The sequence below is a fragment of the Dermacentor variabilis genome, chromosome 5 (genome assembly GCF_050947875.1).
Source record: "Dermacentor variabilis isolate Ectoservices chromosome 5, ASM5094787v1, whole genome shotgun sequence".
NCBI classification, from domain to species: Eukaryota; Metazoa; Arthropoda; class Arachnida; order Ixodida; family Ixodidae; genus Dermacentor; species Dermacentor variabilis.
Window position 1 is genome coordinate 117,480,107 of NC_134572.1, and position 24,552 is coordinate 117,504,658.

General features: G+C 46.3%; 2 protein-coding genes across 2 annotated transcripts in view; one reads left to right on the forward strand and one right to left on the reverse strand.

Annotated features, from left to right (window-relative positions):
- Atu (Another transcription unit) overlaps nucleotides 1–6,024 on the forward strand; it is a 24,501-nt gene extending 18,477 nt beyond the window's left edge. The window contains exon 12 of the mRNA XM_075693396.1: nucleotides 5,881–6,024. Within this exon, the coding sequence (XP_075549511.1) occupies nucleotides 5,881–5,952 (72 nt within the window). The 3' untranslated portion in view covers nucleotides 5,953–6,024. The remainder of the gene's footprint in view (nucleotides 1–5,880) is intronic.
- Spec2 (CDC42 small effector protein Spec2) lies at nucleotides 5,986–14,937 on the reverse strand. The gene is made up of 4 exons (XM_075693397.1): nucleotides 14,805–14,937; nucleotides 10,383–10,555; nucleotides 9,409–9,501; nucleotides 5,986–6,876 (listed from the first exon to the last, which is right to left on the reverse strand). The coding sequence occupies exons 1-4, from the start codon at nucleotides 14,848–14,850 to the stop codon at nucleotides 6,781–6,783; spliced, it is 408 nt and encodes a 135-aa protein (XP_075549512.1). The 5' UTR covers nucleotides 14,851–14,937; the 3' UTR covers nucleotides 5,986–6,780.
- Nucleotides 14,938–24,552: the final 9,615 nt, after the last annotated feature.

A 24,552-nucleotide genomic window follows, 5' to 3' on the forward strand; every position in this document is an offset into this window, starting at 1 on the left:
GTTGATGTGGCTTCACAGGCAAACGCACAGGGTGCTTGGAGGCTGTTCTGATCTCTGAGGCTTGTTCTGCCGGGCGGCCCAATGGAGACGATGCACCGCCGTGTTTGCACGACGAAAAGTGTAAACACTGCGTGTTAATCGATACGTACGCAATAACCTGGTATGGTTTATGTAGATAGAAAACACATTATGTTCAATGGCCACTGAGTCGGGGATTTGACTTTACTACTGTTTAAGCGGGTACGGTTTAACGAGGTTTTACTGTACATTGTCTTCTGTGTGGTATATTGTCAAACATCACAGAATAATCCGTCCTTGTTCTGCCCTTTTTTCTAACGAAAACTTTCGTCTTGAACATCTCATTTATGATGGCAATCACAGAATTGCTATTCTTTTTTTGTTTTCCATTCATTCATTTATTTCATTCTGGATATTACCTTCTGGAAGCTTGCCACGAGGTCTAGGTGATGCATGTTTGTAAATATCCGTGTTTGATGTGTGCATGCAAAGCTCTGTAGAGCTGTTTCGGCTCCGGTTATAAAGACCATGTGAGAAGATACCGCTTTGACAACCTCTTATTTGCCATTACAGTGGTATCCCGGCAATTCAGTATCTCTTAATTTAGATTGATGGGTAATTAAAACTAATCGGTTCTTGGCAGAGCCACGTATAGTACAGTATACTGCCTTTAATTTGACCACGACAGGAGGTCGTGGCTGGCAACCACACATTTTTACTGCCCCAAGCGTTTATTTCAATCCTAAAATTGGCATTCGCCGGATTGTTCGAACTTGAACAATCCACAAACACACACCTGAACTATATGGTGACTCTAATAACAACCATTTTGGTGGCAGCATCTGTCCCGGCAAAGCTTAGGGGACATTAAATGTATTTAACACGCAATGTCCCATCAAAAACGCCTATTTTTGTCCCGCCCTAGGAAAATTTTCAAGCAGTAACTGTAGCTCACAATGTCTGATTACGGTATTTACCCGATTTTAATGGGCACCTTTTGTTTTCCAAGAAAATTGGGCCGGAAATAGCCTTTTCGGACTCTGTACGCTTTGCCGCAAACCGTAACTGTACCGTGACGAAGCTAACTTCAGGAAACCAGCCACCATTTTAAAACATTAGGGATGCATTAATATTGTTAAGTAGCAAGCCTGAAGTGGCTCATCCCTCTCGTAATGCAGAGGCTACAAGCACACAGGAAAGTGAAGCGTACAGTGCATACATTCATTGGAATAACGCATACAACGTACAGAAACGTGGCGTCTAGGGGAGTTGTAAAAAAAGAAATGTGACCTTCTCAATGGCTCATACCCCCGTAAAAAAAGCGAAAAATGCAATGGCTGCCAATGTTCAGCAAAGTCGAACAGTTCATACATTCATTGGCAATACTTATACTACACACAGAGCAGCGCAAGTTTCAGTCCCCTGCTGAAAGCACGCAACGTGAAGTAGAAGAGAAATGTTGGCGAGAGCCTGACCCCACTAAACAAGCACGCAAAGCCCAAGTGCGAAAGTAGCAATGCGAGACGGCGCATTACCAAGTGTGCAGGCTTTTGCCTTCACGTGTTACAGGAGTGTAACATGCTGCCAAAATTTTTGTATATTCTGGTTGGGGGCTTTAACCCTTTCAGGGTCGATTTTTTTTTCACCATATGCGACCGCCCAAGGTCTATTTTAATTATTGCAGATTTAAATTCTTCAGAGGGACATATTTCAAAAAGAATTTGCCATAATATTTCTAGGGTGACCGTAAAGTGAGAAAAAAATATTTTGCGTTGGTATATATGCACTGTTTATTCATCAATAGCAACAACAAAAAAGGAAATAAACTTATAAGAATAAAAAATTTGATGCAATTTTATACACGTAGTTCAAGGTTAAGTAAATGCATGCATGCAAATATTTCGCAAGTCTCAAAGGTTCCTGCTCTTACACTAATATTTACGCCCATAGCCTGAGCACGCTCAAGAAAACTGTGTGGTTGTGTACCCGTCAAAAAAGCTAAATGTGTGACAAACTTCCACTGATATTTAAAAGCAATTAGTTTTTGAGAGTCTCAAAAAAGGAAAAAACGTGCATGGCGGCATTCTTTGCGTGCACGCACCCCTGTGAGCAATAAACGAGCGAGTAACAGGCGGTCACCCTTTGAGCAATTAGTAACGAGACAGCCATCAGTTTTGTGAGCGCAAGCCGAAACCGCCTGCGGTAGTATATGTAACCGAGCGGTAGTATATAGACGTGCTGGAGCAAACAAACCATGCAGCGAAAACAGAGAGATGGAGGTGCAAGAAAAAAATTCCCTGTATTCCCGCATAATGGCACGCTTTTTAAACGTACAGACTGTGCCGTAAATTACGGCATTGACCCTGAAAGCGTTAAGTGAATTCTTTGTTAGTTTTCTACTTTGGACACACAGATAGTTGGTGCACATTTGATTCGGAGGTGTGTGGAACTCCAGCAAATACTGCCAAATGAATCAGCGGTGTGCTTGTGGCATTTCTTTTTTCCTGCATCTCGTTTAATGTGATCAATCTCATTGGTCCTGTCAGGGTCAAATTAACAGAAGTCAACTGTATTTGAATAGAAAAATTCCCCCAGAATGCCAAAGGCCAATGTGTCACTAGCATTCATAAGAATGCATAATGTTGAAATTAAGCCTTTTGGCTTTGTGCAATAGATTGTGGGCACATGCACCGCCTCTACGAAACGAAGCACTGCACAATCAAATTTTCAGCATACTGTCATCTTCAGTGGATAAGCAAATTAATGATGCAGTGAAGAATCAGGCACATTTTGCAGTGCTAAATGCTGTGGTGCCATCTGATAGGCATGCAGTCCATGGGGCGCACCAGTGTATTTATCTTCGCATTCCCAGCTTGAATTAGCCACACTTACTCAGTGATCTCCAACTTCCTAGACAGGGCTCCAGAAAATTGTCGATTGTGCCCCATCATAAATTGCAGACAGTTTCATCAAAATTTTGGAGACCTTACACAGCTCCACTCGAGAATCTCGCCTGCACGATCACGTACCAATTCGGCAACCGAGTTGACATAGTAGAGCTGAAAAGGCAATACATTGACACCATTGCCGGTGCCTCCTCGTAAGTGTAAGTTACAAACCCTAGTCGCCTAGTTGGTCCAGTCGTAGCTGACTCTGCCCAAGCTAAGCTGTAAAAGGACTACACTTGTGGTATGTCGTGCAAGTTCCAGGCATCCATATTTGTCCTTCTACGTGCGAAATCGTGACAATGTCTTGGGCGACCTATTTGACTGCTATGATACAAATTAGTGTCAGTCATTCAAGCAGCTTCAAATGGTACCAACTCTATCCTCGATGTCTGTTGAGCGATCATGCGAGGCAAGTGACTGTTGCAGTGAAACCTGTGATCAGATGGCTATCAGAGTGTGGTCGACCTCTGCCAGTTGCAGGGGATGTCGATTTGGTGCACTTGAAACCATACTTTGTCAGTCTTTGGCAGCAGCCATGACCGTGGTCGAAATACAGACTGACCAGGTCGCATGCAAGCATGTACATGCAGCAATGAACTGTCTTTCTGGCAAATTCAATATATCAGAATCTGTTTATTGAGAATTTTAGGCGATCCCCGTCGTGTCCGAATCATGTGTTCCAGACTAATGTGCATTGTACTGTGCATATTATTGAACGCACTATTCAACAAACCAACTTTCATCTTCTATATACTGTATTTACTCGCGTAATGATTGCACCCCCTGAATTTTGTGGTCAAAATTCGATTTTTTTTTTTTCTTTCCCGTGTAATGATCGCACCCCGAACTTGCCGCAGTGATATGTCATGTGCCAGTTCTATCCAATGATGATCGCACTTGCCATCTGTCGAATGCTACGTGAACAACTCTTCAAGACGTACCAAGCGGTCTGCACGCACCAAACATTCTTAAAGCAGATGCCCCATTTTATTCCTTTCATCACTTTCCACACTTCCATTAAAAAAAAAAAAAAAAGCTACAACCAAACTTGCCTTGGCTTTGTTACTTGTAGGCTTTGTAGTGGTTGTGGTCAACAACAAAAAAGGCGCCTTTCGATTCTTCTCGTCTGCACTCGTGGGCACGGAACAAATTGCGAGCGGCAACTATAGTAGCCACGTTTACACCGATACGTTAGAAGTGTACCCTATTCGTACGCCGACGCTTGTAACGCAGCCATTTGCCCACCCTTAGTGGAAACATGTCGTATTAGTATAGTAGGGAAGACAAATGCCGCAGTTTCCGCAGCATACCTGCCATGTGTTTTTATGTCACTGGCAGCTGAGCACGCCCATCTCTGTTTCTGTCCCCTCAAAGTGGGGATGGCTATGTTACTGCCACAGACTTGCCAATATTAATGATATTATTCATTATGATACGGAAGAAACTGTTTCAATACGCGTAATATACTCACGAAAAGAAAAAAAAATCACGTTAGGTGCGTTTGGCTTAATCTGCCGGCTGCCATTTTTGATTTGGTGTCCCGCACTGTTACCATCTGTTACAGTGGCAGCCGCCTGGTTGTTGACCTGTTGTCATCCCGCAGCAAAGGCGGGATGAAAAATTTTTTTTTTCTTTTCACTGGAAATTTAACCCGCGTAATGATCGCACCCCTGAATTTGCAGCAGATTTTTTGACAAGAAAGTGTGATCATTATGCGAGCAGATACGGTGAATACCATTAGTTTTCAGCAAATGCGGATCAATTACTGTATCGAGCCCCACCACTATAACATCATTGATCTTTTCTGTCCTGTTGTCTTTTGCTCCTAACATCTCTGCGCTTTTGATGCCTGCCTGTGGGATATTCAGATGTTTGTTTCACGGTTCCAGCGTACACATTACAACGCAAGTACTGTAAAAACTCGAATGTAATGTGAGAGGTAGTTTTAGGACCGCAAAAAGGAAAATTTTTGTACGCATCATACATATTTACCCTGCTTTAGTAATATCACTGTATCAAAGCCATGCTGCCTGCTCATATTCACCCTCACTTTCCGCAGACATATTGTCAGAGAGGTGCTCATCTGTGTCAACCAGAGCATTCAAAATTCCGCACTTAAAAGGTGCGCATGACAAGTGTGCCCCTGTAATGAGTAGCCAGTATGGCTGATGAAGCGGTTCTTCGGCACACATTGCTGTGATGTTCTGAATGAATGAGCGCAAAAAAAAAAAAGGTAGATGACATGTTCCATACCGTAAGTACGCTGGAAAAACACTCAAAGTAGCTCGCTTGCAGTAAACGAAAGGAAAGGCACGAGTGGCTGCTGCTGTGGGAGATCGACAGGAGTGACATTGTGTCACCATGTATATTGTTATGTGCCTGATGTCGTGTAAAGTGCGGCCAGTGTCCTCACCCACATATTGTTACGATCATTATTTTTTTCTGAATAGTGATACCAATTGCATTTTGCTGCAGTAGCTTGGTGTCGACTGCAAGATAGAGAGAGCTTTGCCACTATATGTAGGCATGGGCTGCAAAGTCTTCCTCAATTTTTTGAGAAAGCTCCTTTCTTGGGACTTCGCACATTTCTCCTCTTCCCACTGCACTCAAGAAGCACTTTCTGTCATCACCAGCTCCGGCTGCTCTTTTCAGTCACTTCAAGCTGTTGCCCTGTGGTAGTTCCATATGCTGCTTTGCACATTGCAAGGCCAAAACCATGTCTAGGTTCATGGAATGTGGAAAGTCTTCGTACCCAAATATAATGAGGGGAGATTATTGAATGCGTGGAAAATAAACTATTATATGCAGGTTTTTACAGTAGTCAGTCACACTAAACTTAATTGCTTTAGGTTATGGCAAAGTGACAACAGCCATCTATTCACTATATGACCACCCCTATTGTTTCTTTTTACAGGACTACTTTGACAAGAAGGCAGAGAGCAAGAAAGCAAAGAAGGCCATTGAAGAGAGTGACGAGGATGACTAGGCATCCTCACTTGTTTCATACTGTACATACTCGTTTTCATAGATAAACATTTTTTTTTATTCACTTCTTGCACATTGGCAGTGCTTGTCCATTTTTCCACTCACATAAAATTCTTTATCTTTGCACATAAACAGTGCTTGCCTGCAATCATCGTTAAATACTAGCCGTTACAAACACTTCTGATCCTGCGTAGGTCATTTCCTTTAAAAAAAAGTAAACACACACATACTGCAGCCACACCTGGCTCTGGCTACATCCATGACACGCACACACTACAAAGGGAGGTGGGAGGGGGGAAAAGGACTCCTGCAACATGACCTGCTTCTATATACACAATGTGCTCATCGAAACAACCTGTGTGTGACAAAAGTGTCCTAAAAGGTGCTGCAGTGGAAAGACAGTTAAAAAAAAAAAAGGCTAGTAAAAAGGCTTCAGCGCATGGGCTTGCTGTTGAGTCTCCTTGTGGCAAACAATTTTGCTTCTGTCATCGCTAAAGGAAGGAGGGCGCACTTTCTGCTCAAGCTTGATGTGGCTGGGATGTCGTCTGCAGGCATCAAACCAAACAGTCCCTACACCAGTGCTCCTGCTAAATAAAACACACAGCCCAATCAATGATAGCTCAGTGCCACCCACACTGGTACAGGTTGCGAGAGCTAAAAAAAAACATTGAGGGGCAGGAGGTGGTGGGGGGGAATCAAGGAGAGGAGCAAAGCCTTTGGTCCATCTGGCATCATCACAAGTGGCCGCCGTCTGGTGAGTCCGCCATCATCGCACCACCAGGGCAACACGCACGTACGTCCGGGGCTGAGGTGTGGCCCCCACGCGTGGTCACTGCTGAACGTCCACCACGGGGATCGACACATTCACTGGAAGCGCATATTCGTAGCCACCCTTGGAGGCCATCTGGTTCTGGAGCGCATTGAGCTGCAAGCACAAGTGCGTAGACTTTAGATCTGCACATTTCGCGAAAGAGATCTTGGCATTTATTGAGCAGGAATGTGCTTACTTGCATTAGCACAAAACTCGCACTAAGCTTTATCGAACGTAGTTACAGGGGCCCTGCAAAACTTTCAGTTACAACTGCGGAACAGCAGGTCTATACAGTTTGATAAGCTTGTTACGTCGTCATGCCACTCAACCTCGGCGACATGGCAGTCTGGCAGTCACGTCCACAGTAATGCAATTGCAACGGCGAAAAGGGGCAACAGGCCACAAAATACAAGGTGTATTCAAAAAGAAGCTGAACTTTTGCTATAACATCTATACTGCATATTGTACCAACATTTTAAACGCTGCCCCCCTCAATATAGTCCCCTCTACAGGCAATACACTGTTCCCATCGTTTCTTCCATATTTTGAAAGCCTCCTGGAATGAACTTTCTGGGATGGCACGCAGGCCTCTTGCTGCTCGCAGCATCCCTCAAATGCGCTAGAGTTCCATGGTAAACTTCCTTGTTTACCATCTGACCACGTAGTACAAATTCCTGATAGACGGTGCCTTTGCAGTCAAAAAACAACCAACATCACCTTAATCTTTGACCGACTAATGCATGCATTTTTTCGGACGAGGAGAACGGTTGCCCACCCACTGTGAAGATTGCACTTTCATCTCAATATCAGCCATAAGCTCGTGTCTCATCGCCTATTATGATGTTCTTAAAGAAGTTTTGATTGTTATTGGCAGTGGCAAGCAGTTACTGGCCAATTTTAAGATGGGTCTCTTTCTGACTGTCGGTCAATAAACACGGCACGAGTTTTGCACTGACACAATGACGCAGCTTAAGTTCGTCGCCCAAAATTTGATGGCATAATCCTATGCTTGTGGCCACATCATCAACAACTTTTGGAACAGTTAAACGACTATTTACAGAAATCACAGCAAAAACTCTCTCGACATGGTCATCACCTGTTGATGTAGAAGGTCGTCCAGGCTTGAGATTGTCGCCAACCAACATTCTGCCATGTTCAAAATGCTTAAACCACTACAGCACTGCGTGCGACTCATACAGTACTCTCCGTATGCTTGGCTAGGCAATTGAAATGTCTTTGTGAAAGCTTTGCAAAGTTTGTAGCAAAATTTCACACACACACACACACACACACACACACACATTCAAGCTTTTTCATTGTCACTTTGGCTCAAATCCAATGAACTGCTTGTGCACGTGCTCAATTCGGTGGCTGTACCTCACCAACTAACAGCCAGATCGAAATGTTGCAAATGGCAGTTTGTTGTCTAAACCTGTTGCTATGTGCACTCCGTCTGCTGGTTGGCACGCTATTCCCAAAGTTTGGTTTCTTTTTGAACACACTTCATACGTTGTAGAGTTCGATCACCAATACGTCTACCAAATATGTCCCGCATCTTTTCTAAAAAATTTTCCGGGAATCCTTTGACACTTCCTACCCTCAACCCCTCACCCCCATTACGGATTACTAGCTGCAAAAGAAAAAGCTGCACAGCTGTTAGCACTACCATGCTACTGCATCAGCCAGATTATTCCCAATTCATTTATTGTCAATGCAACTGCACTAAATGCTACAGGGGTTACACCTGCACCATTTAAGATTACAACTCTTAGCCGTCTAACTTTTTTTTTTTTTTGCGTGCATAGTACTACATGAAAGCAAGCTGAAGCAATGTCGAGCACATATTGCGTGCAGCATTAACTTCCTGCCCCTCGCCCCACTTTTTTTTTTTCCATCTCCCAACCTTGCAAGAAACTCCTTGGATATTGGTGAGCTTGCCAGATAGCTTCATCAGACGTGGCAGGAACAGCACCCACCGTCTGATTTCCGAATCCATCATCTCACTGTTTTCACAGCAGTTTTGTTGCGATGCGGTAGTTATACACAAGCTGCCATTTTCACTTCTAAATGCTGCACATGCACTCTTCGTTCTTGACCACATACTGCAGTTTCACTGATATAGCGTGAACATGCATCAGTACCATAGTGGCACGTAGTGCAACCCTTGCTTTAAGATACCTTGCAGCGGTGCAGCCGTAACACAGCTTCCATCCATTCTACCCAGATGTCAGCTTCTTTTTTTTTTTTTTTTTTTTTGGTGCAAGCACATCAGTCGCAATGAGTCACTGAACAATAAATACTGTGCTGTTGCCATTTTCCCCTTCATGCATTCTCACTTCTACATATGTGTCTTTATCCACACTTCCGAGCCGCTGGCTTTCCCATAAATGCAAAGTGCCGGGATTTAAGCATGCGACTCCAGCTGACCAACAACATTATATTCAGGCCATGGTTTCGTATAATGTGTAAAGTGCTGTCTCAGGCTGATGATTGCACAGACACAACACATAAAAACGCAAGAGCTGCCGACGTAGTTGAACACAAGTGAAATGTTAAGGACGTTGAGTCAACATGGCCTGCAGTATTAAGCTGCCTACTCTGTGGACAGAATTATCTGTATGCAGTTTTTCTTAGTGGCCAACTTACATGAACATTCATGTCCCCAGAGCCAACATGAGCTGTGTGCTGGAAGTTTGTTGGGTTGCCAATCATGGAGCGGTCGATTCGTCGCCGCCGCTTCTGCAAGGGCACCGAAAGACAATGCAACAACAGCCATTACTCCAGCAGTGCACCAGCAACAGTTCTCCTAATTCATTCTGAGGAACATTTTGTGTGCACACAGATTTCTTGCCTCAGTGTTCAGAACTATCCTTGTAGGTAGAACGGGACAACCTTTAATTCACCCAATGTGACAATCATTGACCTCATTGACCCAGAGGGTTCAGGGAACGGTAATGTGCAAGTAAAAGTGAAGCTAGCCACTTATGTCGTGCACTGATGGTTATTATGCATGATTCTTCTATAAACATTTAAAGCAGTAGTGTCAAATTTTTTAAGCTGTAGAAACTGACACATGCTTCTTGAATGTAGAAGCATTGAACTTGGCTAGTATGAAGTTTGGGAACATAGAAGACATTATCTTGATGCTAAAGTTGCTCTCGAAAATCTAGACCTGGCGTTATCGACATTATGATGTCGTGACGCAGAGCAATATTCCTTGACGTGTGTAGCTTTAACGCCAGGTACGACATTAGCACTCGCCCTCCTTATGAGTGACATGCATGTTTCTTCTTGCTGTGCTAGCATGTGGTATCCATACTGAACGCAGAAACTGAGTGAACTAAGCTATCATCAAGTGTCACATTTTTTGTTACTAAAACCAAAACTGGTTCGTAGAAAAAAAGTATAGTAAATAATACAAGGTCTTCTAATGCCTGCAAGTACTTTTTCTACAATTTAGAGGGTTTGGATCTTCATTTTTAATGGAAAAATTAAGATAAGCCAGAAATTCCATGTCAGTACACCTTTAAAACAACAATGTGCGTACAGTTTGTCAAACTTCAGTAGCTGCAACATCACAGAGAGACACCAGCAGTACGAATTTCACAGGCCAATCTCACCGGAGCGGGCTGCTCAGTCACGCAACATGCGAAGCACTGGACCCAGATGTCTCCCATTCTGCTGCAGGGCAGCACCTCGCAGGCCCCACGTTTGCTGCCGCTTCTTCTGCGCTGCGGCACTGCCTCTGCCGACTCCACTGCCAGCTCCACTGCTGGCTCCACTGCTGCTGCCACTGCGATATTGTAAAGCATGCTGCTGCTTAATTTCATTTATGTTTATATGTTTAGGGCCAGAGTCAAATCTCTGAACATAAATGGCTCTTCAGTTATCGCTGGAAAAGATAGGATGACTAAAACGCACCTATGTGCAAACATACGAGGCCTTCCCCTTGCATTTCAAACTTTATATTTAAAGTGTTTATTTAGCATGAAATTACTGCACAACAGAAACACCACCTGTGCTGTCAGAAGTTTCGGAATACAAAACACGCGTTGACCGACTTCTTTAGATTGGTGTCCACCTAAGCATGTATTTTTTGGATGGCACATAACAAGCAACTTATAAGCTATTACATTAAACGCATACTCCCGGTTCATCAAATCTGTCCAAATCTGACACAAGCTGCTATCTGGAGAACTTAGTACTGCATCGGAGAACTCTGGTACCACCCTACGTTCAGGCATTAAATCGGCAATCATTAGGTCGAGAACCACCACTTGAGCATGCGGTGGCTCGACTGTCTGCTCCATTATCACAAATCCCCAGCAAGCAGTTGCTAGACAGAGGGCTGATACACGACCACACATTAATTTTGTTTGAGCAGCTGTGTTCAAGTGCGCCTAAATGAAGTACACAAGTGCTTTAACATATCGCCCCCACTGCCAACTTTGACGGACTACTTGCGGCGAAATTAGCGTGGCGAGTACTTCACATTCCTTATTTTCCTTATGGACAGGGTTAACATCCGATAGTCAAGCCTGGAGTCATTGGAGGGCTCTGGATTTATTGCGACCACATAGGGCAACTTGACGTGCAAACGAAATCTCGGTACGCGGTCATTTTCGCAAGCACCGACATCACGCTTGGCCGCAGGACGCTGTATACTACGCTGAACCACCAAGCATACAAAAACGGTCATTATGGCAGTGCGAAGGCAGCTCGCCTAAAAAGGGGTGTAAAATGTTTCAAAAGAACTCGCACACTTCAACTGCACGCTCGCCAGCGCGCCACAGGTAGGGAGAAAAAAAATAAATAACTTGCCCCGCCGTGCGAGCACGGCCCTGTGAATTACGCCGGGGAAAAAAAAAAAAAAAAAAAGCGAGCACGGCTGGGGATCGCGGAGGAAGACCCCCCGCGCCGCCCGCGGTTCGTTTTCATGACGGCGGGGAACGCGAGCGACAAAATCGGGACGTCCCATTAACTGCACCACGCTAGAAGAACACGCGGTGCACCGATCGAGGTGCAGTAGTAGATCGCGCAGAATTGTGCCTGCGCAGCGAAAACCAGACGAGAAGTCAAACGCGAAGAATTACGAAAGTATAACTCCGATGCGCTGCCCTGTTTTCTGGTTCACCTGCATTAGCGACAGAGGCCCAATTCCAAAGAGTTCTCAATTAAGACTTCCAAACGTATGCACTAGCGAGTACTCCACGTTTAGAAACCAGCTGCGGCGCGATGACATGCCGCAGCTACACGTAATTACACGTAACAAGCGTACTGTTCAGTGATTTCTTGTTTGCGTTTTAATTCATGCAGATATGGTAAGTAAACACGTGAGCAAAAGTACACTCTTAAAGTTTGCATTCTTCGGGGCTTATTGTGTTCCACACCAATAATCGTCAAGTTGCGTTTCCTTTCTTGGAAAACTCTGCGCTCGCTACTTTCCTGTCGAGAATGCCCGTCACGCCGCTAAGGAGCATGCCGTTCGTGACCTATGAAGATAGATGACGACTATCGGTGTGGGACAAGATATGGGCTCCAAAGGGTTGCGAACTTTTCTTAAGAGTGTGCAAAAAGATCATTTTTCACCCTTTGGAGCTTATCTATATTCCCCGGACAATAAATAACCGTTTCCTATCTTGCTTTTACCCAGTACTTTTTCAGGTCACGAACGGCGTGCGCGTACCAGCGTGACACTTGGCGTTTCTGAGTGTTAATGTGCGCAAGATTGATGACGATTATCGTTGAGGAACAAGACAAGCCTCAAAGGGTGTACATAAATCAAGCCATGGTCAACACCTCGATAACACAAGGCCTGCACATGCGGGAACGACGGCACCCCATGCAAAGCTTAGAGCAATGTTTTTCTTTCTTTTTTTCTTTTTTTGCAAGGAACGTCCAAGCGCGAAGTACGTGCCAGCCACTTAAACTGAAAAAGAAAAAAAAAACATTATGGGGTTTAAAGAGCCAAAACAGCGATTTTATTATGAGGCACACCGTAGTGGGGGGGGGCCCCGAAATAATTTGGACCACCTGGTGTTCTTGATAGAGTGTACCTAAATGTAAGTACCCGGGTGTTTCCGCACTTCGCCCCCCATATAAATGCGGCCGCCGTTGCCGGCATTAGATCCCGCGACCTCGTTGCTTAGCAGCCTAACACCATAGCCGCCAAGCAACCACGGCGGGTACACTTAGACTGCGTGAATTTTTATAGAGTTGCGAAAAAAAAAATTAGACAAGCCTTTGTTTAGGCCAGATATGCCTAAACCAACCTCACGTTTCTCACGAAACGTATGGTTGCAAATTTACGAGCAAGAATTGTCGCGTATCATACATGATACACCATGCAGTCACGGGTATATCTTTTGCCCATACAAAAAAGACAAGTGAATTGCAGAAATCTTGCAAAATAAAATCAGAACCATTGAAAGAACATGACACTGCTTTAGGAGATGGAGCGTATTTCTCAAAACTTTACCTAGTACAGGTTTCATTGAAACTTGATGACGTCATCCTTGATTAATTCACATAATTCTTGCTTTGCGTAGTCTTTATGAGTTTGGCGCAAGCAAAAAAAAAAAAAAAACCTACTTCCTGTTCTTCCGATAATTATTTGTCGCTTCTATTGTTATTAGCTCCTGGGACATGACAGACCCAACACTATCTTCATCGTAAACTCTGCTTGCACTTCACTTCCTTGCCTATCATGCATCGCAAATATTTCTAAGAAAAGGTGTAGCTCGTGAAAAACAATTTTGTCAACCAAATGTATTATTCCGGGTAGAAACATATCTGTGATTCATAACTGCTTGCTTTATCTACTTTGCTGTATTATATATGATAGAACAAGTAATGTTTGTCCCAGAGAGCCACACGAATGTAATTATTGATCGAAACGTCACCGTGGGTTCATAAAGAGTAAACAAACACCCTGATAGTTTTGGTGCGCTGATTTCAACTGTATGAACTGTGGAAATAACCTGTTGCACGTTGTGCAACAGGTTATTGCACGTTGTGAGACAAGGTGTCGCCCATTCTTCTGAAGAAAAAATAACGAAAACGTTATTACCAGTGCGAAAGTCGCTACGTATTTCATTGCTAGGGTAGAGACATACATTTCGGGTGAACATACATTTCGGGTGAACATGAAGTATTTCTTTTAAATTTTGTTATGCTAGGGTGGTTGCTTGGGCTAGTCGGTAACTCATCAAAATAACGACGTACAGCGTGGAAGGACTACGAAAGACGACACACACTTTGTTATGCTAGTAGTAGTTCTGTGCGTATCAAATATGAGACACCACGCGGTAAAAGGTTAAATATAGTTCTCGCTGATGGTTTATTCATGGGGTTTAACGTGTCAGAGCAACACTAGGCTCCAGTTTTGCTTTGACACGTTGCCGCTAGTAGCAACACTTGCAAGGCTACGAGAGTCTGCGGGCGCAAGACTCCGTAGTAGGGACTCTAGTAGAACGCTACGAAATCATTTTAACGACCCGGGGTTCTTTAACGTGCACATAAATCTACTCAAACGAGCGCGCGCCCTTGCGTTTCGCTCCCACCAAAACGCCGCCGTCGCAACCGCAAATCGACGGTCCTACTAGGAGCAGTAGTTACAACCAGGGAGCCAACGTTACTAGGGAGCAGCAAGCAACTAGCAGTGGTGGACGCCGCTGCGCTTGCTTGCTTTGCACCAATCAGAAGCCGCGTAGCCGCCCTCTGGACCAATCAGAGCTGACAAGATGGCGAATTTGACAATACTGCCGACAGAAAAAAAAAAAAAGAAAACAAGGTACGCACCATGCTGTCAAGAAGCTGTCGCAAGGGAGCTCCACGCGCTTATTAAAGGCGCAGGACCTGATGCTCTGCCGTGGAAGCTATAGCGTGTACAAGTGGAAGTGAATATAGGTAGGTGCGCGGTTCGACACCGTCGCTACTATATTGATAAGCGTGCGCGTGCGAAGGAAGCCAACTCCGCGGGCGCAAGAAAACACGTGGAAGACCCCCACGGAGCGTGTGTGTATATATATATATATACGCACCGTCTGGCGAGGAGCGCTGTTCCTTGCCGTCCTCCTCCAGCGACATGGTGCCAGCAGCTGCTCTGCACAACACGGGGCCAGTGCGCGCGGAGCGAACGTGTCGCTTCGTTTTCCTTCACCGATGGCTCGGGCGTACACTCAGTGCGGGTGAGCGGCCAAGATGCGAACGGCATTTGTAAAAGAAGGTACGGTATTCACTAAAAAATCAACAGGAATTTTTTTGGGGGGGCGGAAATGAACGAAAGAATAACGTGCGAAGAACTTGTGAAACTCACACCTGACCGAAACAACTAAAAATTATTCCACGGCTGAGCAAGCGTCCCTATATGGCAGCGCCCAAGGGATGAGGCTCCCAAAGAAAGAATGCCCGGAATTAAAAAAGAAAAAGAAAAATTATACCAAGTTGTCTGAACTGTGATTATGAAATCTTTTTCCCCCCTTAAAAATGAAAAACGCCGACAGAAATTAAAAAAAAAGAAAAGCGATCGATCATCTCATCTTCTCACACTGTAAGTAAATTGAATCAATAAACAGAACACTATTTTTTATCGTGCCGAGGATATTCAAACCCGAGAAAGATATTACTCGAAGCTCCACTTTGCAAAATTGGATTACGATTAAGTATACCGGTAATATAATTTGGTGCCTCGACCTATAGGCTATAGCCACAGAGACGTTTGTTGCGCAGTTTTTTTTTAACTGAAACAAAACGATTGTCCCGCTAATTACTGTAGATTTATTCTACCTATCAGATCAGCATTCTTTCAGGCCATCGTCTTCGGCACCTTACTAAACTATTCACAGGGACCTGCTTAACCCGCCGTCGCGCACTTATCTCCACGGAAGATGCCTCTGTGACACTTTGTTACTGTATTTGACAACTTTTGTAAGGTAACCCAGCGTGGCCCACTGAGCTCCAAGGAAAATGCCCGTTTGGTACTTATTTATTTGCGAATAAACTGATATGAAATGTATCTCGGTATTCTTCTCAGTTATTGCTTGCATACGAGGCTTTTGCTTCCTGCGTTGATGATGATCGGGGACAACTGCTATCAAAAAATACCACTGGCGAAAGGTTCACGGTAATAATGGCTGCGTACCCTCATGCCAGCGTACTAACTGTAATCGTCGTACAGCGGGCATTGGCTCAAAGCTGGCATAGATCATGGCAGCGATATGGCCCAGGGCAGGCCCTATACCGTAGTATATATCAACACATTGGCGGTTGCAATGACGCGATGTTCGCCCCAGTGGCGTAGCTAGGTCGTCTGGCACCCGGGGCCCTTAGCTCTTCTGTCACCCCCCCCCCTCCCCGGGTGTAGTCGAGGAAGGCGAGGATATCGACAATTTTCGGGTGTCTTCAGACGTATATGACACCCCCCCCCCCCCTACTGGCTTCGTGCACCCGGGGCCCACGGCCCCCCGGCCCCCCCTGTTGCTACGCCACTGGTTCGCCCGATCTTGGCTCTATCTCTAGGCCAGCAATCAATTGGGCAGCACTTTGCCCATATGCCAGCGTTGGGCCAGTGCTGGCAATAGCATTTGGGCCATGTTTAGTCCAACGATGGTGTGCTGCCTAGGAAAATTGCAGATTGCAGATTTTATTTGCATATAGCTCTCGATAAAAAGAGAAAGAAAACAAATTATCGCTTTATTTCATCACCCCCCCCCCAAAAAAAAAAGAAACCAGTATATTTTTTCATTATTGTTATTAGCAGTGCGTACAGTTGTGGTACTAGGTTTTTTATAGCCCAGTCCAAGAAAATCTAGCTTCGCTTGGCTGCGTATGCCCTTTCTTTCCCACGTCAAGAGAACGCCCTCGAAATTTAAACAAAACCCGACGTGTCCTCCCATTTTCACATCACAGTACGGCTGCAAAAAAAATATATATATATATATATATATATATATATATATATATATATATATATATATATATATATATATATATATATATATATATATATTCAGCCTCTTACTCGCGCCGTGAGGACGGAGACGTCGCATTTTAAGACTCGCTTTACACTCCACATCGGGCTTGAGTGTGTCACTGACAAACCCAATTGACGCGGGCTCCAAGGCTCAACCGCAGCCGAAATTTCTCCTTCCTTGCATGCGAACGACGCACCCGCCATTTTTTTTTTTTTTTAATACGAGGGCGAATCAGAAAGTCTTCGCCCCTATTTTTTTTATTAGCCAAAACAATGTACACACAAGTAATTTACAAATATATGTACTAGTATACGTAACCTTAGACAATTTTCCCGCATAGTTTGCGCTCCGGTACAGACATTTGTCCCGTCGCAGCACTAAATTTGAGATGCCCCTGGTTTAGGAATTCGCGCGCGCGTGGCCTCCCCGAACGCTCATTGTGATGCAAGTCTTCACGGCCTCTCGCGAACTCGCAACACCACCACCTCAGACTTGTCAAAGCGAGACGCCTTTCCGCACACATGCGTTGAAATCCCCTGTGGATTTCCATAGGCGTTCGTCCCCTTGCTCCACAGAAAACGAATCGCACTTCGTTGCTCGTACGCCGCAGACGCATGAAGCACAACCGCCATCTTCGACAACTGACAGCAGCGGAGCTGCAGGCAGATAAGGCCGCGCCGGTCCAAGAAAGGTCCACCGCTGAGAATGGACGTGTTGACTTCGCATTTACGGCCGGAATTTGGCTAAAGAAAAAATCGGGGCAAAGGCTTCCTGACCCGCACTCGCGCATTTGTCCAATCGCGCAAAGTGTTGTTAGAGCGTCATCAAAACAAACGCCGATAACGTCACATTAGCGCGAGCTGAGAAGGGTGTATGTATGTGTGTGTGTGTGTGTGTGTGTGTGTGTGTAATCAGTGAAGGGTTGAATCACAGGATTCGGCAACAGAACAGGGTAAGGAATAGAAGCACGTAGGAAAATCACCAGGATGTAACTGACATGTCGGCCGGTCCCCGGCTTCCATCGTTTAATTGCCGATTCAATCAAGCCGTTAGAAAAAATTTGGCACTTAACGTTTCTTCAAGAATAACCCGGGAGATAAAGCGTTACACTCAAAGCAAATAAGTCTAGCTGCAACCCTGAACATTATTTACCTTGTTTCATTGACAACGTACCTCAGGCACTACAACAATATATTTTATGGTTTCACACCTACTTAGCTACAAAAGTTAAATTAAAATCATGGGGTTTTACGTGCCAAAACCGCTTTCTGATTATGAGGCACGCCGTAGTGGAGGACTCCGGAAATTTTGACCCCCTGGGTTTCTTTAACGTGCACCTAGATCTAAGTACACGGGTGTTTTCACATTTCGCCTCCATCGATTAGCTACAAAAGTGAGCGAAATGCATGCGTCTTTGGTGTAACACCAGCACACATAATGCAAAACTAAACTAATAAAAATTAACTCGCAACGTAATAAACAAACCAAGTTGAACCTACACTAATTCAGGAGCAAGTAGTTCCTCGCTCAGGTGGCTCACGATACAGTGTGTTGTGCAAAGAACCTTATTCGAACAAGGGTGGTGACCGTCATGTGCAGTGCTTCGGGGAAATGCATGCAGCAGTACAATACCTGCTCTCCTGTTTCTGCTCGTGCCACATCAACCGACTGATCGCGATTAAATCAATCGAAAAACTGGAGAGTTAGAATTGCCCCGCGCGAGGCACTACACTGGTAATAAAATCACCTCGCGCTTGTCGAATGAGTGCCGCCGTGCTCAAGTTGACCTGCCGAGTCGGTGCCGAGCCCCTCCTCAAAAAAAAAAAAAAAAAAAATGGTGGGGCCGGCAGCCTCCTCCTCCCCTGACTTAATAATAATAGTTGGGGTTTTACGTGCCAAAACCACTTTCTGATTATGAGGCACGCCGTAGTGGAGGACTCCGGAAATTTTGACCACCTGGGGTTCTTTAACGTGCACCTAAATCTAAGCACACGGGTGTTTTCGCATTTCGTTCCCATCGAAATGCGGCCGCCGTGGCCGGGATTCGATCCCGCGACCTCGTGCTCAGCAGCCCAACACCATAGCCACTGAGCAACCACGGCGGGTTCCTCCTCCCCTGACTTTAATTAAGCACTGGTACAATGGTGATTGCAGAGTGACAATCGTATGTTCCTCAATACCTGCGCTCGCTTATCTCACGATTGTGAAACACCCATCGAACAAGGCAAAGCATACATGGGTTCGTCAACTCGGGGCAATTTCGGCGCCAGTTACGTGTAGCACTGACGCATTTACAGGATTTCAACAAACGCTAACCGCGCCCTCATAGATCGCCCCTGCGCACCATTGCCGTCGCAATATCGGAGGACACGCTCTACCACATGCTCCTCGCACCTAGAAGGATTACATACAGCAAGTATGCAGGTTGGGAGCAAAATTAATATAGTCGCAACGCGTCTGCGCAAGCAGTAAGTACAGGTACTAGACATGCTCATTGCAATCATATTTTCGATGGTGTTCACGGCGCACACGTATACTAAGGAGAAAAGGGCAGGCAGTTTTATTTCGTACGTTTGCGCTCTGAACACCATTGAAATGAATCGTTACCAATTTGTCCAAGCTTCAACTCTTGCTGCAATTACAGCTTGTGTGCTCTATAGCTGACGCCGGCGTCACAAGACGGCGGCGCCAGCGCTGCTGTGCAAGCCAGTGCATCCGGTGTTCAGGTGTTCCGCAGACACGTAATACGTTTACAAACAAGCTACAACACTCCGATCTTACCGGCGCAACGTATAGCTCCGTTTGAACGCGTTTTCTATTAGGTCGTGCAATATGACTTTCTAAAGCACCTCGTAGAAGCCCGTGACCTCGAGATAACGCCGGTATCGAAGCTCATATCGAAACAGCTCACTGCCGCATAACTTCCGGAAGAGAGTCCAAAACAGCGACCGCTGAGCGAGCCGTGGGCACAGTACGTGAAACATATATATGCGAGCCGCAATTTAACGTCGTTATCTGCGAGATAATCCACAGCTCTCCGCGCGCGCACATCACTCTCGCGCTATACGTATGTAATACACATCCGGGCGCTTCCCAACTTCGAGCACTTCCGAGTGCGTCAGCAGCGCGACGTTCTCGAGAAGGAAGCCAAGCCAAGCTCGGGACGCGGCGTTGAAATCGCGGAAGTGGCTGCGGCAAGAGGTCTCGCAAGCGTGACGCAGCTGTCGGCGAAAGGATTTTGCTCGGCACGGCCGCTTTCTCGACGGACACGGCCGCTTTAATTCTCGGCACCGCCTCCCGCGCTTTTCCCCAAGGCGAGGCTTGCCTTACTTCCTCCACGCGCGCTTTAAGGCCAGCGCGCAAAAATCTTGACGTCACATCCGGCAGCCGTAAGGCGCTCCGGTCAACCGGTGACATAAATGGTTTGTTTAGCAGTGACCATGAAAAGGGGTGTATCCTGAACCACTATGCTCTCTATAGACACTGCCACATTCAGCCATGCTGACATTTTGACCAAAGATTCATGCAGTGCGACAAACACCGACAAACAAGAATGTAGACACACCAGCGCTGTTTGTCCTTCCTGTTCTTTGTTTGTCCGCGGTGCCTGTTGCGCTGAGAAACTTTGCTAATGCAGCACCAGCAAGCCCAACGCTGAACTTTGGCATTTTTGGGCCGATCCCAGAGAAGGCGTAGCCGCCTTGCGAGCGCCCATCTTCTTCACAATTAACTCGAGAGATATTTGAGGCATTTACCTTTTTTTTTTTATGGCTCCACGTATAATTCGCCATTCTTCGTTAACGAAAGTGGCGTTCCTTGAGAACTCGTTTGATTTATCGCTTTGATGCCTTCTGTTGTGTGTGCATGTGCTGTGACTTGTTCGGTTTCCCGACAGCGGTTTAAGGGTGCATTTCGTGTGCAATAAACGTGGCTGAAGAAAAGAAGAAAGAACAGCGCTCTTTCGGTGTACTTTTTGTTTCGTGTTTTTATTCTGCTTTGCTTTCTTGCGCTACTTAGACATTGCCAGAAAGGTCATACAAACTCTCCGAACTTCCAGTTGTAGGCGAAGAGCCACGCAAATGTACACTCAGATTTTTTTTCAATTCGACGACACAGCGTTTCACAACGTAAAGTTGCGAGCACATCTGTTCATAGGATCCAGGATAAGTTATCTATACGAGGCTATGGCTGCGTTCGACCATGCCGTGTATTGCAACAACTCCACGTTGCATGCGCCGGCTGCGCTAGCTAGAAAATTTATTTTTCTGGTGTCACGGTCTCTAGACTTTCGCACCCCACGGTACGTTTACGATGTATACATATATGGCCGCTTACAATGGACCTTTCCACGAAGCGTCGTCTAGCACTGTAGACTCACTGCTTCGTATACATATGTAGCAACTTGCGACAGGCAGTCACTTGCGCTGTAAAAAGTTATAGCGCCGCGGTTTCCTCTCGTTCAACCACTGCGAAATGTTTCCACCGATACGCTGCGACAGGAAACGGTGAAGGGGACGGAGTTTTTGCATGCGTCTAAATGCTCGCCACATAGCGCCATTCCTGTCTTTCTTTATTTTTCTTCCTTTAGGTAGGACAAATGTTTGACGGCAAGCAAAAAAAAAAAAAGAAAATTCAGGCATTTCTGTCAACGTGAGCAATAATGAGCCGACGCAACACTGTGCAGCGAGCGCTGCCGGAACGGCGTCCCGCGGCATTCGTATATACGGAAGACGCTCATGACGGCACACTGGCGCACGATCGACGCCAGCTCTGACCGATATGATGGCGACCAAGTACACAACGCGTGCACGCTTCCGACGCGAAACGATGCCCAAAGCACGTCGCAGCTGCGCAGTGCGCCGCCCTGGATACAACGACAGGTTTGGCGTCGCGTGTATGTATACGTTCACGCGTCTCTCTGGACATCACTCCGATCCGCAGTGTTGAGAAAACGCGTACGTCATCGGAAGACAGCGGCTGGAAAGCCGCATTATACGCTGCACGATGTTCTGAAAGGTTGCGAGGAAGCCACAACGAGACTGAAGCACAGCTGTCGAAAGATTTAAAATATTAATTGTATTCAGGGATATTACGTGCCAAAACCGCGATCTCCGGCCGACTCCGGATTAAGTTTGGCCACCTGTTTTTTTTTTTTTTTTTTTTTTTATGCCCACCCTATGGACAGTATGCACGAGCGTTTCCGCCTTCCCCTCCGATCGGAATGCGCCCGTCGCGGTCGGGCTCGAACCCGCGACCTCGAGCTTGCTTGGCAGCGCAACGTTATAGCCACTGTGCTACCGCGACGGGTATAAGCGACGCTGTCAGTCCAAAACACAAGGGGAGAAAAATTAACTGATATCGAACTAGGATTTGCTAAAGGATGCAGCTCTTATCCGCAGAGATATTCCGTTGCCAATTAAGTAACATCCCCTCAGCCGATTCAACCCTGGGGAAAAAAGAAAATGTGTTCTCGGTTTCCGAATGTTCCCTCGTGCATGTGCGATTATCTGTATCAACGCACCTATAAACGTTGATCTGTATCGCTAAAAGCCGCGCTTTCATTATAGCTCGGTTGTCCACAGTTTTCAGTGATCACTGCGCCCCGCTCCGTTCGCTCGTTAGCGCTGTGTGTCAACGAGACAACTAATCGGCTTTCTCATCTCTCGAAGGCGAACGCGAGCGTGAAGCTAACGCAGCCTTATCGATCGTTCGAACCGTATACAGCTTGTTCAAGCAAGCCTGCCTCGGAATGTATACTAAGGACCTCCCAGAAAGCTGGCAGATAACTTCATGATAAGCGTACACTGTTTGCAGTTTTAAAAAATTCAGGACCCACTCCACCCTGTGAAGGTGGTTGGACAGCAAGACTGTGGGGGGACCGCCACTTACGACATGGCGACGAGACAAACAGTAAACTTTGGCAAACATTTTATTTTGTAACAATCGTCACCACTGCTTTGTGGTCACTATGATACACCGCTAAATTTTCAGTTTTAACTGCAGAAACCTTCTTTGCCAACGCAAGATCAAAACACATTCCATGTCTGGTTGTTGGTGAGTGGTATCGGTGAAGCACATCGAGGCAAACTCGTTGACGACGAAATGGACAAACCACCTGTTCCGTGACTTGGCCGACCGCGCGACGAGTAAAAACGCGTCGAAATATCAATGGGCACTTTGCTGAGCTAAACTGCGATAGGCGAAAGCCTGTATATATGACTGTCTCTGTTGTCTGAACTGTTCTGCGAACGGACGCCGCCGTGGCCGCGAGCTTGGGATGGAATCACAGCCACATGGCTGCAAGGTTTGTCGCCGATGTCCGCGCTCTCCCACGCGCCCACTCGCACAGCGCTACTGGCATGGCGCCTCCTCTCCTTGCTCCCCTCGCCGGTGATCACCGCTTTCCTGCGTCCACCACGGACTGCGCCCGGACACTCGTGAGCCACTAAAGGCTTACGCCTTAAAATTCTCGGATCAACGTCAAATTTGTCAGGCAGGTTTATGTAAAAAAAATGGGGGACGCTTAAGCTTCGCCTTCAAGTGTGGAACGCGATATCGTTATCGCACCCCGTTCGCACCGCCCACTCGAACGATCTACGCGAGACAAACGTCGCGATCGGCACGGACAGCCGGGCCGCGACGCGCCATGAAGGCGGACGCGATCATGGGGCGAGTGGCGCGCCACGTGTCGGGGCAGCACCGTACATTGCGAGGAGGGGCTCTTCTGTGTTTGCCGCAAGATGGCTCTGCGTGTGCGGTAAAGAGCTTCGCTGTAAAACTCTGGGTAAGGCCGGAATGGGGTCACAGTGGTATACAGAAGTACGACGTCATATTTAGCCGAAGTAAATAAATGCCTTCACGCCACGCCAAGGAGTGTCGCAGAAAGGTCGGAATTAACGATATTCTGCGATCAGTAAAATATGTGTGTACACACAAGCGACGCCAGCTGGAAATATTTTGCTACACGCCTACGCGTGGCTATGCAGGCCGTACGAGAAAGTGCGTTAATGAAGAAATACATGTAGGGCCGAACTACACGTACACGTTACGGCGCGCGATAGCGCGCGCCCACGCGCCTCACGCATGCCAAGATGGTGCAGCACAGATCGCACGCGTCCTAGCACGACGAGAGCACGGATATTTTCTCCAGAGAAATATTGGCGCTATGGCTGCCCCACAACAATTACGAAACGGTGTCTACCAAGACGAAAACAGTGAGCCACTTGACTCGTATACGTTCAAATCGCGTCTTGTAGGTTCAAACCACCATTACTCGCGAGGCGCGGCAAACGGAATGCGCGCAGGCGAGAGCTTTCGCGCGTAGCAAGCGTACGCGTAGTTTGGCCTTAACGCATTACACATGAGACCAGCTCAACATATTACACAATTTTGACACGACCTTCGGTTTCAGCGTATCGCAGGCGCCCCGAAAAAAGATGTGAACCACAGCTCTTGAATATATATATGTATGCATGCATTACGAGATAGTGTAAGAGCCAATTAGTTCGTGGGACAAATTTTGCGAAGATTGCGAAGAGTCTGACTCTGTATACCGGACGCAGAGTGCAACGAAATAAGGACCGAGTCAGCGTAGTCCGTGCGAGTTGTAAAGGTGACATGCATACGTCACGGCCCACTGGGCTCTAAGTTAGGAGACGCGTATTCGCAGGAGACCTACCCTGAAGATCGACGCTTCGCCACGGGCAGTCATCCTATGGCGTGCTACAGACAATTCATTTCAGACAATACTACAGACAATAACAGACTCCATAGTGCACTATGGTTCGCGCTACTTCCGACTGCATACAGCGCTTAC